Source organism: Sapajus apella, unplaced genomic scaffold (assembly GCF_009761245.1).
Source record: "Sapajus apella isolate SASKATOON/1434 unplaced genomic scaffold, GSC_monkey_1.0 scaffold39, whole genome shotgun sequence".
Classification (NCBI taxonomy): Eukaryota; Metazoa; Chordata; class Mammalia; order Primates; family Cebidae; genus Sapajus; species Sapajus apella.
The window spans coordinates 2,108,399-2,123,613 of NW_022436979.1; the positions used below are offsets into that span (position 1 = coordinate 2,108,399).

Below are 15,215 nucleotides of genomic sequence, written 5' to 3' on the forward strand. Positions count from 1 at the left end.
GTAAAAGGAGAATAAAAAGTTTTTAGAAATAAAGGGAGGGAAGCACGTTGAAAAAAACCTGAACATGGCTGAGATATCTAAATTTGACTCTGCTAGCAGAAATAGTTATCAAACGTCTCTGAGCAGGGAAGTCGGATGAAGATAAACTGCGCTATCTGCAGGACATGGTAGAATAAGGAGAATGGAGAGTCGGGGAAACTATACTAATAACATAAGGCCTGGAACGTCTGATGAAAGATGGTGAGTACAGAAATTGCAAGGAAAAAATCAAATATCACTATAGGAAAGTAATGACATGGGCTTGGTAATAGATTGTCAGAGGTAAAGATGAGTAGAGCATTAAAGATCGTTCTAGAGTGCAAAATCTTGCACATAGCAAATGAGTGAGTAAATGTTTATCAAGCACATTTAATGTCTATCTTTCTTACAAATCACTTATTTAATTCTTGCAAATGCTGTGGGAGAGTAATTATTGCCCACATTTTGGAGATAGAAAATGAGAACCAGGCAGTTTAGATATCTCATCCAATGTCACACATCTGACTAATCACACAATCCCAAATGCAGGTGCTTTCAACTATACCACAGCTATAACTGACAGCCAGGCACGGATGAATGCCCAGTGATGCTACTGTGAATTGGGGTACGTTTGTAAACTAAAGTTTCACATTTTTTACTATGCTATGGCCATATTTCAACAATACAATAAGCAAGTTTATGCATATTGCAATACCTGTCTGTAATTTAAAGCATCCAGATAGACTGAGTTTTGAGCAAAAACCACAGATCTACAAGGCATGTTGATACCTAAAGCAAGTGTTCCAGTAGCTGTCACCACCTTGAAAGAGAATAAAACAATTACTTCATAAAATAGCATTTCAATAGAATGCAAGTATTTCCTGTCATAAAGTGGCTGAAAAACTCTTTGAGCTTCAATTAAGCCACAATGGGAAAGCTAGAGAAAGGAGACACATTGGTATTCTTGCTATTTCACAAACACCACAAGTACATTCCCAAATGTGCTGTTTGCTTTGCACAGAATATTCTTCCCCAAATATTCATTTGTCTGGCATCTTCAGCCATCTGCCCAAATGTCACAGAGGAATCTGTAGACCACCACATCTAAAATAATCACCCCTGCCATCATTATCTGTCTCTGTCTTACATGATTTATCTTCATAGCATTAATGACTACCTCAGTAACATTATTTGTTTGTTCACTGCTCTTATACTATATGCCAAACAAGATTCATTATTGTATCCACAGCACCCATAAGCGTACCTGGCAACTGATACGAGTTCAGTAATTTTTTTTTTTTTTTGAGACAGAATTTTGCTCTTGTCACCCAAGCTGGAGTGCAATGGTGCACAGTACCGTCTCAGCTCACTGCAACCTGCAACCTCTACCTTCCAGGTTCAGGCAATTCTCCTGCCTTAGCCTTCCAACTAGCTGGGATTATAGGCTTCCAACACTACGCTCAGCTAACTTTTGTGTCTTTAGTATAGATGGGGTTTCACCACGTTGGCTAGGTTGGTCTCAAACTCCCAACCTCAGGTGATCCACCTGCCTCGGCCTCCCAAAGTGCTGGGATTACACGCATGAGCCACTGTGCCCAGCCCAGGAAATATTTTTAAATGAATAACTAGAAAGAAAATTTTTTTATGATAGGGAAATAATACTTTTCCAAATCCACTTCTAGACAATTACCTATTTTGTCTACTAAAATTTGTTGAGATTATATCTATAGAAATAACATACCTCAGTAATTTTAAAAAGCTGTTTTCCTCACTAAATCTAAGTAAGGAAATAAATTAGTTACTTAGATAATCCTCTTTTTATATAATGCTAGGTATTTCTAATCATCCTCTCTTCCTTTTTATATTGATTGTCATAGATGCCATGGTTAGTATTAAAGTTGAAGAATATGGAGTGATTTCTCTAATTATTCTGTAACTGAAATCTATATATCTGTCAAAATGCAACACACCATTTATTACCTGTTTCTCTAAAGTTTTTTATCAGAACAAAAATAGAAAATAATAATACATTTAGAAAATAACTAGAAAAAATAACTTTTTAAAAAATGTTCTCTATGGCAAAGCTATCACTACCATAGTACCTTTTCTGTAGTGATCTCATTATTCATTCATTATCCTATTAGTAATTGAGCAACTACTGTTTAGCAGATACTACTTTAAACACAGAATATGCTGATCAAAACAGGTGTGTCTCTCTTCTAACAATTCATAATCATGTAGAAAATATTGTATCTGGTTGTCAGCCTTTAAAATAAATACACAATTTGTTATTAGTTAAGAGAAAAGCATAGCAAAGTTGTTAATGCTACATCTTGGGAATTTTTTTAAGGCAACAGAATTGTTAACTTTGGTGTCAGATTTTCCTTAACATTTAAGTTAAGATTAAAAGATGTACCTAGAGTAGCAGAAACAATCTCAATCACTTGTCTTTCTCTCACTCTCTCTCATGAATGTTACATATGTCATACAAAATTTCATAAATTTTAAAAGTCAGCCTATTTGTGAATATTACTCAGGATCTAAATTTACGGGTAAACTATATAAAGCCCCTTCTTGAATTTATCCAGAAAATCCTCATGCATTCTCATGGGACACACTAAACAAAACATAACAAGGGTTTAGTCTGAATGTTATTTAAGTTAGTCTTCCTTTTGTCAGTTATCACTGATATGAGAGAAAACAGATATATTTCATTGTAGAAATATTTGGAAAAGTATCTGTTTAGGATTTATTTTTATTCTCATGAAAAAGAATCCCCCCTTCAATTAAATAAGACAGAGGACACGCAGTCATACCATGACTTACTTTTTTAAAAGACAATTAAATGAGAAAAAAAGAAAAGTGGTGGTTGTATTCTTTACTTTTTCCATGAACATTCAGCTTGAAATAGTCACAATTTCAATTTTTAGAATAAAAAAATTCACCTACCCTAAGAAATCCTTTCCTAAAGAGGATTTCAACTAATTGTTTTTCTTTGAAATTCATAGCACTGTGATGATATCCAATACCCCTTTCTGCCAAGGCTTTCAATTCTTCACCTTTTCTTGCAGATTTTACTCGATTAAATACCTTCTGCAAAGTCTAAAAGGAGCAAGACATTTAGGGATTATGATTTAACTTTAATTATAATAAAAATGTATAAATGAAAATGACATGCATGCTATGTAATAACTTGACTAAAGGAGGCAACTGTTTGAAATTGACTCTATGTAAATACAAAGAACACTTTATGGCAGCAACAGTAACTACAGGAAAAATCTTCCTAATTCTTTGGACAGACTATCTTAAACTCTCCTACTCCACTTCTGGGGTGGAAAATTTTGACAAAATAGCATTCACTCATACAACAGAATCTCAAGGATTCATTAAAATCATGGTGTAAATTCATGGTTATAAAAATAAGACACCATGAAGCTTACAAAACTAGATACACAGCAGAATGAATATGTGTGTGTGTGCGCACACACACACAATATATGTAAGTGTGTATGTGTAGTCACAGGAAAATGAGGTAAAAGGTTTGTCTGGTGGACTTAAAGGAGTTCCTTAGGAAAAAAAAAAAAGAAAAAGAAAGGTTGGTCTGGAAGGAGAGTGACTACTTGTGAATGATGACCTTGCTTTTATTATTAGTAATTTGTATTTTCAAATTAGTCTACTATAAGCACAAGTAATTTACATTTTAAAAGGTTTCTGCATACCAGTTTTAGATATTCCAGTGCCTCTTTGGTGTTTTAGCTACAATGTAAAAAGCTTCTGATTTTGAGAAATTCTGTGAATATTATTTGAAGTGTATTGGGCCACAGGCACCCAAATTTTCAAATGAAGCATATGAAATTGAAGTCTAGAATTCAGGCTGTGGAAACAATGTAATAGAAAGAAATAGGGAAAGGGCAGACATTTTCAGAGATGAACTGTTAAGAAGCAAGAAATAATCTACAAATCCTGAATCACTTGCACAGGTATCCTCATCTGAGCGTGTGCTCCTAGGGAATTGGACCTAAGAGACTCTTTCACAAACGCTGGATCAGACTCTTGTGTCCTTTTTAGATAGGCTCTGCAGAGCCTTCAAGAGTGATATGCAGCTAGAGGAGATTTCTCTTTTGGTAGGGATTGTATTAATTATGTAACACATTATGCATATATCTTATTAAGCATTGTCTACAACTTCGAAGCTATGGCTGATGAATGAAATAGTCTGGAGAATGGTTTCATTGTAAGTGCTGACCTCAGTGTCCACTGCTTTTCGATCAGCATATGTGCAGTCCTGTGGGATTTCCAGGTTCTTCTCAAGACTCTTCAGTAGATTATCATGTTCAGCTTCATGGATTAGGCTTTGATCCACATTTCTGGTTTTTTTCTGGCTCTTTTCATCTCTGTTCATAAAAATAAAATTTTAATTAATAAAATTATAAGTAACAAATGAAGTAATTGATTAACTTGGCCACCATAGGTTGCCCGAGACTTTCCAAATCAGTCTTCTTGCCCTGTCTTCCACTGCTGTGTGTCTTTATTTTACTTTTTTCAAGATGGAGTCTTGCTCTGTCACCCAGGCTGGCATGCAATGGTGTGATCTTGGCTCACTGCAACCTCTACCTCCCGGGTTCAAGTGATTCTCCTACCTCAGCCTCCCGAGTAGCTGGGATTACAGGTGCCTGCCACTACACCCAGCTAATTTTTGTATTTTTAGTTGAGTCGGAGTTCCACCATGTTGGCCAGGATGGTCTTGAACTCCTGACCTCGTGATCTGCCCACCTTGGCCTTCCAAAGTGCTGGGATTCCAGGCGTGAGTGACTGCACCCAGCCTGCTGTGCAACTTTAACAACTCAGTTTTCTTCCTCTTCAGGCTCTGGATGTTATGATCCATCATGAGAAAAATCTATCACTTATTTATCTTTCCTGTGGTGTTCCCTTTCCTTCTGGCTGTAGCCTTCTTGCCAAACCTAGTTTTCCCCAGATGACTCTGTTTCTCTTTGCTAAAGTGATGATCATTTTCTCTTCCTTGGCCTTCATGACCATAGACTTGGAGGTAAGGTAGGCATTCTTCTTGTTCCACATTGCCAATTCCAGTCATTCTCCTCCCCTCCTTGTAGTGGATGCTACAGCTGCTCTGAGTTTGGTTGTTAAGGCTCTCAGCTGCACCAGTCCCTGGAAAATTGCCCTCAACTGATAGGGGCCTCTTGGAAATGCCTGTGTGGTTGCAACCTCTCCTGGGGATGGGAAATAACCCACAGCCAATGTCTGACTGATATGAAGTATAAAAATCAGCCCCCTTGACTCAAGGTGGGGCAAGTCTTTGGTGCCCTAGCATTCCCAATAGGGTGAGAATTAGGATATATTCTAGCAGAAGCCGCATTCTTGCTTTTCTTCACCTTCCCTTTCTTCCTTCCTTTACTTTCTTATAGGTCCCTCATGAGCACACACCTTCAATAAATCCCTTCCACAGATATCCTCATCTCAGTGTTTGCTACTATGGAATCTGACCTAGGAGATACCTCCATAAACACTGGCTGAGACTCTTCCATCATCATGCTCTATTGTACATCCATCACCCCTCAATGTAACATGCACCCAAATCACTTATCCTTACTTTGATTTTTAAAATTTTCTTTTAACTGTGCACTGAAGACAATTCTAAATATGAGATGAGCTCATTTGTATTTTATCAATACGTGTTCTCACCTCCAACCAACATTACCCTTAACCCAGGGGAACAGGTTCTGACTATGGAAGAGCCTGGCCCTAAAATTTGCAGAGCATGCAGCAAAGCTCCACATAGTATTGCCTCACTGTAAGATTTTAGTCAAGGTCATAAACTGTCAAATAAATTCTATCCTCCTACCTTGACAAATATAACTCCAAGATAACCTGAAATTCAAGGGTGAGAGTGAGCGCTGGGCATGCTGCCCCTTGCTTTATAGGAACAAATGCAGAAGGAAGAGGCCAGAGTGTGACTATCTAAAGGGCCCCCCCGCTCTGAGTGTGGTGATGAATAACACATTAAAACACACTTTATTGTCATAACTTGAATTTTTGGTCACGAATCCAACCTGAAATGTGGCTCCTGGTGCCCTCAGCAAAAATCGTTGAGGATCAGTTACTAAGAAGGATTATACCTCTTATGCTATCCCTGGGTTTTTCCCCTCCTACACTTCCAAAGAAACAGAAAAATAGTCAGGGGAAATATAAGCAGAAGGATCAGCAGAAAATTCTAATTTGCTCTAGAATTTGGGAAACCCAAATCAGAGATGCTCTAAAAGTTGTTTCAACTTGGAGAGAAATACCTATCATTCATTCAAATGTATTTATGGAATATTACCTGCCGGGTAATGTGCTAAGCACTGAAGACACAAAAAGAAAAATACATGGTTCCTGTTGTAAAGGAACTTAAAATTTCGGAAAAAGAAATACATACAACAACAACACATTACAATAATTGGTCTACAAGCTATTGAAAGTGTAGCAAGAACATGGGAGAAAGGGTAGAAAGTCTAACTGCAGGAATCAAGGAAAGATTTGGAGATGAGCTAGCAAAAGTTATCAGTGTGAGTTTTGGGACCAATCAGGAAGGGGGACACTCAAGGCAGATGGGTCAGTTCATGGAAAGAAAGAGGTAGAAAAGTAAGTCATGTGAGGAGAACCATGAATGTTGACTATTGATAGAGGAAAGTGCTAGGAAGCAAGACGGAAAGAGTTAAGGCAAATACCAAAGAATTTTGGCATAATGCTCAACAAGTTTAGACTCCATCAGCTAAGCAGTGGCGAAGGAAGAACGCTGACCATGGGATAATTTAATCAATTCAAATGTGTGCAAGATCATTGGTTGACTAGATTGGAGAGTGGCGAACCTCAAGGCTCTGAAGTTAAAAAAAAAAGGACCTCTGTGATTATCCAGGCAGGACATGATGAGCTTCTAAAGCAGGAAATGACTTAAGATGGAGAGGATCAGGGAGAGAGGATAAACATTTTGGCTTTAGAGTTGACAGAAGTAGACATTGAGAGCAAGGAAGAAAAGTCACATTAGCTAAGTCCTTCCAAGCACCAAATCAGCATTTTCATCCATTCTCAAGTTCATTTTATGATCACTTATAAAACTGTGATGGTATGTATATTAGTGAGACTTCTTTTTCATGACCAAAGACAAAGTGTGTAGTCTATATTTCAAACTTCTGAGGACTAACTGACAGCCAGAGTTCATATATGTCAAAGATGTGCTTACTGTGCAGACTGATTAAGTCAGGGTATAAAACTACCTAGGCTGACAGGCTGTGGTCTTCCTCTCCCAAGACCTAAATGAGACTGATTGATGCAATTAAGGAATGCAAGGTCACTCATCTTTACCCCATTCTCTCATCTAAATGTACTCAGTTTAGAAATAAGTCCAAGCAAGGCTGGGCGTGGTGGCTCACATTTGTAATCACAGCACTTTGGAAGGCCGAGGCGGGTGAATAAAATCACAAGGTCAGGAGTTCAACACCAGCCTGGATAAGATGGTGAAACCCCATCTCTACTAAAAATAAAAAATTAGCTGGGTGCCGTGGCGGGCACCTGTAAGTGCAGCTACACAGGAGGCTGAGGCAGAAGAATCACTTGAACCTGGGAGTCAGAGTTTGCAGTGAGCCAAGATTGTGCCACTGCACTCTAGCCTGGGCAACAGAGCAAGACTATTTCATAAAAGAAGGGAAAGAAAGAAAGAGAGAAAGAAAGAAAGAGAGAGAGAGAAAGAGAGTGAGAGAAAGAAAGAGAAAAGAAAGAAAGAGAAAGAAAGATTCCAAGCAATAACTAGAACTTTATAGAACCTATTCAATGTTTGTTTCCTGCTGGAACTTAGGGAGTATTTTAACCCTTTACTTATCAATTTGTTTAGTTAACTACTTACATGATCTTTTGTTTCTCTAAGGATTTTTTAACTTTTCGAAGTCTGTTAGCCATGACATGGGCTTCTTTATCAGCTTTGGGAGGCCTTTTCTTCTCTTGCTTTTCCTCCAGGAAAGTGCTCACACTTTTAGCTGTGTTTTCTACAGCTCCTAATTTGAATCTGGAAATTTAAAAAAAACATGCATCTTGAAACTAACATGATAAATACAATTCGAAAACTCATATTTCCATCTACTGCTATCATCCTGACGTTTGCCTGTTGGGTTTTTTAAACCCACCTTTAAAATGTTACCCAGAATGTCCACACCAGGTTTTCTGAATCAGCAGACTCCTTATTAACCTCATAGTAAATAATGTTGCCTGTCCTCCCTCCCCTACCCCCACAACACAGACATTACTCCTGGGACAATGCAATGAGAGCTCATGGAAATGTTTCCTCTAAGAGTAGTTAAATATACCATAAGCAAGGAACAGAGAACAACATTTTTATAGAGAAGAAAGATAGCTATCCCCATCACCACCCTTCTGCAAAAATGAAAAAAAAAAAAAGATTAATAAACAAAAAATTGTTCTTTTGGTAGAGGGTAAGAACCTATGATTTTTTCCAAAAGAATAAACATATGTGTTGCTGAACTTTGCAATGCAGAAATGTCTTGAGGTCTGGGCTTTATACCATTGAAATATAAATACCTAGGAATGCAGTGACCCATACTTCCTGGTACCTTGGGGCTTCACCCAGCAGCCTGGTCTAGCTTGTACTCAGCTGGCTTTCTCAGAGTTGAGCGTTTAGCTACAAATTGCTACAGACATTTATAGACAAATGGCTACAGATCCAATTCTCGTGATACATGAAGAGTAAACTGTTTCTAGAGGAGTAAAGGCAAACATTTCCTATGTTTATGTCACATGAATTTCCTGTGTCAGGAAGCTAGGGCTTTTTACCTGAGCACTGAGAAGCATAGGGAGGTCTTACTTCCCCACGGCACCTCGGTGGCAAAATGCTGTGGCTGCAAGTAGCCAGTGGAGATTGTCACTATATTAACCATAGCTTATTATAGCAAGTTAAAGGTTTGGTTTGTACAATAAAGGTTTTTAAATCTATGTTGTGAAGCAAAAGGCCTTTATGAAGTCTTTATAGAGCTATCATTAAAAGGAAATGTGTTTAGCTAGTGAGCAAGTAAATAAACTGGGACACTGCTGAAGTAAGAATTTTAAAAGTGACAGTCTATGCCACATGGCAAGAAATTTCAGATAGTAGACAATAAAATAATAATAACAGAAAACATTTATATTATACACAGTTGGCCAGGCATGGTGGCTCACACCTATAATCCCAGCACTATGGGAGGTCTAGGCGAGCAGATGACCTGAAGTCAGGAATTGGAGACCAGCCTGGCCAACATGGTGAAACAGAAGACAAAAATTAGCCGGGTGTGGTGGTCCATGCCTGTAATCCCAGCTCTGGAGGCTGAGGCGGGAGAATTACTTGAACCCAGGAGGTAGAGGTTGCAGTGAGCCGAGATAGTGCCCCTGCACTCCAGCCTGGGAGACGGAGTGAAACTCCGTCCCCACTTGGAATAAAAAGAAAAATTATACACAGTTGTCAGGTATATTCTCAGTGACTTCAGTATATTAACTCATTTAGTACTCACAATGACCCTATGAGGAAGGCGCTATTAATATCTCTAGTGTTATCCTTATTTTCCAGATGAAAAAATTGAGACATAAAAAGATTAAGTGACCTGCTCAAGAGCCCACAGCTTATATGTGGCAGAGTCTGGCCTGCAAGCCTCTGTTCTCAACTCCCCTTTTTAACTGACATATGTTGAGTCTCTTTTTACATTAATGCATGTTACTGGGGCCTAGGAATATATTACTTTTTAAAATGGTGTCACTTTTATCACAGTACTTCATTTTTTCAAAAACTCTTGGAAATAATGTTCAGAGATTACTTGAAAATAATGTTGCCTCTTAAATCTCTCCAATAACCTACTTATTATGTCAACCAAAACAAAATCAAAGAAAAAATATCTCGAAGTATGTTGACTACATTTGGAATTCGAAATGAGAATTATAACCCAAGATGCACAGCTATGGCAAACCACATATGTATCTGAAGGGATATCTGTAATCCCAGCCCTAAAGGCTGAGGCAGGAGAACTGCTTGAGCCTTCTGCACCATATAAAACATATTACATATATGTGCATGCTTGTCTATTGATTTATCTTGTATCAATATAATTCTCAGGTCCAAGTAAAAAATCCCAAGGTGGTAGACATAAAATTTTGCCTCCCCTATGTTTGTATGAAGGTATGAATAATAAACAGCTATTTTTCAGTGTCTGTTTTGCAGTGAGGCTTTTACAACTACCCCAGAGGTACAGGAGTATTTGAGGAGGATAAAACGAAGCTCGTATTGGCAAAAGGAGAGGTTCATATAAGCTGCTTAGAAACACAGTTTATTGGTTTTAGAGACGCAAAACTAGAGCTGGCATCCATTTATCGGTGGAGACGCCATTGCTGGGTGTTCTTTCAAGGGCATCTTATCTGAATTGCTGCAGTCCTATAGAAAGAATTGCCTGTGGGATGATTTTAGAAAGTCCTTGAGCCGGGACTTTATCTCAGCCATGCAAGCCTGAAAACTCTGGCTTCAGGCTCTCTCAGCTCTAGTCTGTTTGGATCTGACAAAAAGTGATCATCCTGGTATCTGCAACTTTCACAAGAATCAATGTGACCTAGAGATTTGTACCTTATTAATAACATTTTTGTAGCAATGAGCTAAGTGCTCTCGTAACTTATGTTTATTTAATTCTCACTCCAGTCCTGTGTATTATTATTTTGATCATCTCATTTTGCAAATAAGGAAATTAAGGCTCAAAGTCATTAAGTACCTATCCAGAAATAACACAGCTCATGGGGGCAGAGGTGGGATCCAAGCTTGGGCCTGGCCATGAGGTGTGTGCTCTAAGCACACACTGCTATTGGCATCAAACACTGAATATGCTCCCTGCATTTTTTTTTTCCATATACTAGACTGCAGAAGACTGAAGGGTACACTACTATTTGAGAAACTCCTAGCGGTAAAACTTGAGCCCAGACAAATCCTCAGCTCTCTTGATGATCTGGGGCTACTTAGCATTAAATCAAATTGGGTAAGGCCAAGGCTGTTCCCAGTTTATTTTGTAGAGAATCCAAGAGTCCTATAAACACGCCAAGCTTCGATCCTTCAAGTAGAATTAAACTTTTGATGTTTTTGTGAAATATTTTAGTTTTAAAATATTTTAAGTATGTGACAGACTTTGGTACATGCTACTCCCAAAATACGCCACGCTGGCATATTCACTATTTTGAGTTGAAAGCACGTGGAAAAACAGCAGGGTCAAGATCGTGCTGATCTTCCTTTTTCTTAAAAGTAGCAGATTAAATGTCCACGTAAAATGTTTTTTTTACCAGAAGGAGAGTAACATTCCTATCTTCAAAGATGGGAAGTTGAAGCCAAGGAAAATCTATACTAACAAACCTTGTTAAACTAACTTTTACCTTCCTAGTCACATCTTCACCCAAATTACCCTAGCTCAAGCCCCTTTACCTTGTGATGTTTTCACAATTTACTACTCTTTGTCCAATTCACCATGCAAGTGATCAACTCTAACTCCATCTTTGTGTCTTCTTCTCCTTATGGAGCCTTCTGAGCCATATAAAACATATTACATGTATGTGCATGCTTTTCCATTGATTTGTCTTATATCAATTTAATTCTCAGGGCCAAAAAAAAATCCTAAGATGGCAGAGATAAAATTTTGCCTCCCCTATATGTGCACATAAGTATGAATAATAAACAGCTATTTTTCAGTTTCTGTTTTACAAACAGCTATATTACAGAAATATCCCAGAGGTACACAGAACTATTTTTGTTTCTAATTACAATCTATAGCCACACTTGAAAGTGAAGCAGGTGAGCTTTGTAAATCCTTGGCAGTTCAGAAATTTATTTTCCTTATCCCAACAACGAAGATAAAAGGAGTAATGTTATTGCCATTCCCCAAATTTCCAAACACAGTCTTACGTTCACCCATCATCATTATTTTAGGAATCTATCACCAGTGATTCATTCTTAGCAAGACTCTGGATTATTTACCTCAGCGTTCATGACTTACATGTAGTTTGAAATTATCCAAATTTAATAGTGTTGTGCTCTAGTCCCAAACTATGTTAGCAAGTTTAATCCAGTATCTAATATGGTGTCCGTTTAATAAATTATACTTTAATGTCACGTTATTGAAACTGCACTATTTTGTTCAATTTTAAGCTATATTATACTACAATATATAAAATTTAGCAAGATGTCAGTGTATCTGGATCACAGTTCTCATTACGATAAATTAAATATAATAAAATAAACTTTCAATAAGTAGTATATTGTGAGGATAGTTTAATTGTATGTGGGATACTTGCATGCATTGAATGTGTGCATTGAACAGGTGCATTGAATGTGTAGTTCAATGGGTTTTCCAAAGAACATAGGTATATACTGAAAATTAACAAGATTAAATAAAAACTAATAGTTTACAGTAGAAAGAATATAAAAGATAGAGTAGCAAACTAAATAAAGAAGATAATTCATGATAGCACAAATACGAATACAAGAATTGAACTAGAAACTTGTATTTTTAAAAAAACATACACATTCAAATAACCAATGGGCCCCAGAAATAGTAATGAATAAATACTGTACTAGGATAGGAAAGTTTGTATAAGTCCCTCCCTTCAAAGCAGCGGTCCTCAACCTTTTTGGGACGAGCGACTGATTTCATGGAAGACAGTTTGGCGGTGGGTGGCAGGGAAGAGGGGTGCACAAGAATAGGGGGAATGGTTTGGGGATGAAACTGCTCCACCTCAAATCACCAGGCATTCGTTAGACTCTCATAAGGAGCATACAACCTAGACCCCTCCCATGTGCAGTTCACAATAGGGCTTGTCAACTATGAGAATCTAACCCCACCACTGACTTGACAGGAGGCAGGGCTCAAGCAGTAATGCTGGCTGACCCACCACTCACCTCCTGCTCTGTGGCCCAGTTCCTAACAGGCCATGGGCCGGTACTGCTCTGTGGCCCGGAGGCTGGGGACCCTTGCCTTAAAGGAATGAGTCTAATACAATTACAAGTAAAACCAAATTAAATTAAAGAACTTACAAAAAAAATAGTGCAGGCAACTTCTCCATTTTCCTTAGTTTTTCAACTAGAAGTGGAAACATTGTTATCATGTTTTCTGGACTAAAATCTGCTTTAGGACTAAGAGTCTTAAGTACCATTCTGGCCTGTAGCAATGAATATAAAACAATTTTAAGCTCTGCATAAGAAAGAAAGAAATTATTACTTTTTGCTAAAATGTTTTCATAGCCGTCTAATGTATGTTTTTTTTAATAGTCCTATGAAAGCACATTATAAAACTATGCAAAGAACCATCAAAGAAACAAACAAATCAATACACTAGAAAACAAAAATTTGGCAGTAATGTACACACACATGTGCAATTTAGCCTGCAATTTTTCAGGCAATACAAATCAGGAATAGAAACATTTTTCAGCAAATGATGCTGGTTTCACTATAACAGGAGAGCAAGTGTGAATCACTTTCTACATTATGTAGAAAAATCACATCCAAATACATCTCCAAGATTTGTAACTAACAAATTAGCTAGAAGAAAATGTAACTCAGTCATATTATGTTTCTGAATGTGAAGAGATTAAGGTATAATGGCAAAAAATATCCAATGAGAAAGTCTAATATATGTCATTTCTCAATCTGTGCCAGTAAATCAAATTTCAAAATATGAAGACTATCAGCTTATTAAAACAAACATGCATAACTTATATAATTCCAGGTGAAGTTTTAATACACAAATAGTTCCTAAGACTTGAAATAACAATATGAAAAAAATAATAAACTCCAAGTCAATAAAGAAAGAGGAGTAAAACACTCTTCTCAGAGGCTGTTATTGTGAGTTCAGTCTCTCTGCTGACAAGATATCAACAATGTCATCTCTATGGAGAGTGAACCTTTTGCTCTTATCTGTTAAACCATTTAGAAGCAACCAGTAGCCTCTGGCGCATGGTTCAGAAGACACTGAGGATAAGACAAAGACCAATTTACTTTCTCTCTTTTTAGTCTATCTGTTTCAAAATCACTAGACTTTGTGTTCAACTTAAAGTTCTAAAATAAAAATTGAGAATTAAAAAAATCAGAAAATTATATTAACGGAATGGTATACCTTAAGAAAACAATAAAAATATAGTTTGGCCAAAAAATGTGTGGAAGTTACCTCCTCTATGTTGCCATTTTTAATCCAACTTGTTAACTCTGTCTTTAGACTCTCTTCATATTTTCTAGCATCCATCTTTTTAATGACTAATTTATTGTTAAAATGAATAAAGTTTTCTGGACACAGTTCCTTAAAAACAAATATTACAAAATTAAGTACAATCATGCAAGAAAATTCAAAGGTATTTCTTGATTATATGACTCGTTAGCAGCATTACAGGTTTCTCGAGCGGACGGATGGTTAAACTTTTTTATCTCCGCATGGCTTCTAAAGCATAACAGCATTAGGATAATGAACTTTTCAAAAGAAAGAATACAAAGAAAAAGCAGAAGATGAAAACAAACAGCAATTGGGACTTGGAAAGGAAGTAAGCATAATAATAAACAGAAAATATGAATTCAAGGTGTAAGAAGACGGAAATATAATAGTGTTTCAGAAGTTGAAAAGATTTCAAAAAAAAAAAAAGAAGCAATATTTTCAGGAATCAAAATAAAATACAAATTAAAACCCATTAAAAAAAACAAAGAGAAAATGTTAGAAATATGAGAAGAGGCAATCTTATTTTAGGAAGACTCAACTAATAATTTTAAAAGATCAAATGCAAGTGATTAGAAAGGGTGAGAGTTTGTCTTTCTGAACAGCAATGTTATCATCGTTTATAGTTGTGTTAATTACATCATTATTATTTACCTGGGCCCGGGGCCAACTTTCCCAAATTTGAAACATGGTGTCATATAGCTGGATGCTTTCTCGAGGTGAAAGGGAAAGATCAGGAGGGAATCCATACCTTTCAATCTGTTTAAAATAAAGTAAAAATGTTTACTATTTATTTTATGTCTTATCCTTTGCCTCTTAGTCACTATCATAACCCAAAGACACTGACAGGCATTAAAATAAAGTGTTCAAATGCTGATAGGTGTTAAACGACAACATTTATACTAGCTACAAGTGTCTTTGAATCACCAACGTGGAAAAAAG

The 15,215-nt window shown here is 37.0% G+C and overlaps 1 protein-coding gene across 3 annotated transcripts in view; it reads right to left on the reverse strand.

The window, feature by feature from the left end:
• LOC116565149 (probable ATP-dependent RNA helicase DDX60) overlaps positions 1 to 15,215 on the reverse strand; it is a 102,976-nt gene that overhangs the window by 27,550 nt on the left and 60,211 nt on the right. For all 3 annotated transcript variants that reach the window (XM_032298612.1, XM_032298611.1, XM_032298613.1), the window contains 7 exons: positions 14,928 to 15,032; positions 14,238 to 14,366; positions 13,109 to 13,233; positions 7,916 to 8,074; positions 4,265 to 4,412; positions 2,968 to 3,120; positions 734 to 838 (listed from right to left, as the gene is read on the reverse strand). In XM_032298612.1, coding sequence (XP_032154503.1) covers positions 734 to 838; positions 2,968 to 3,120; positions 4,265 to 4,412; positions 7,916 to 8,074; positions 13,109 to 13,233; positions 14,238 to 14,366; positions 14,928 to 15,032 — 924 coding nt within the window. The remainder of the gene's footprint in view (positions 1 to 733; positions 839 to 2,967; positions 3,121 to 4,264; positions 4,413 to 7,915; positions 8,075 to 13,108; positions 13,234 to 14,237; positions 14,367 to 14,927; positions 15,033 to 15,215) is intronic.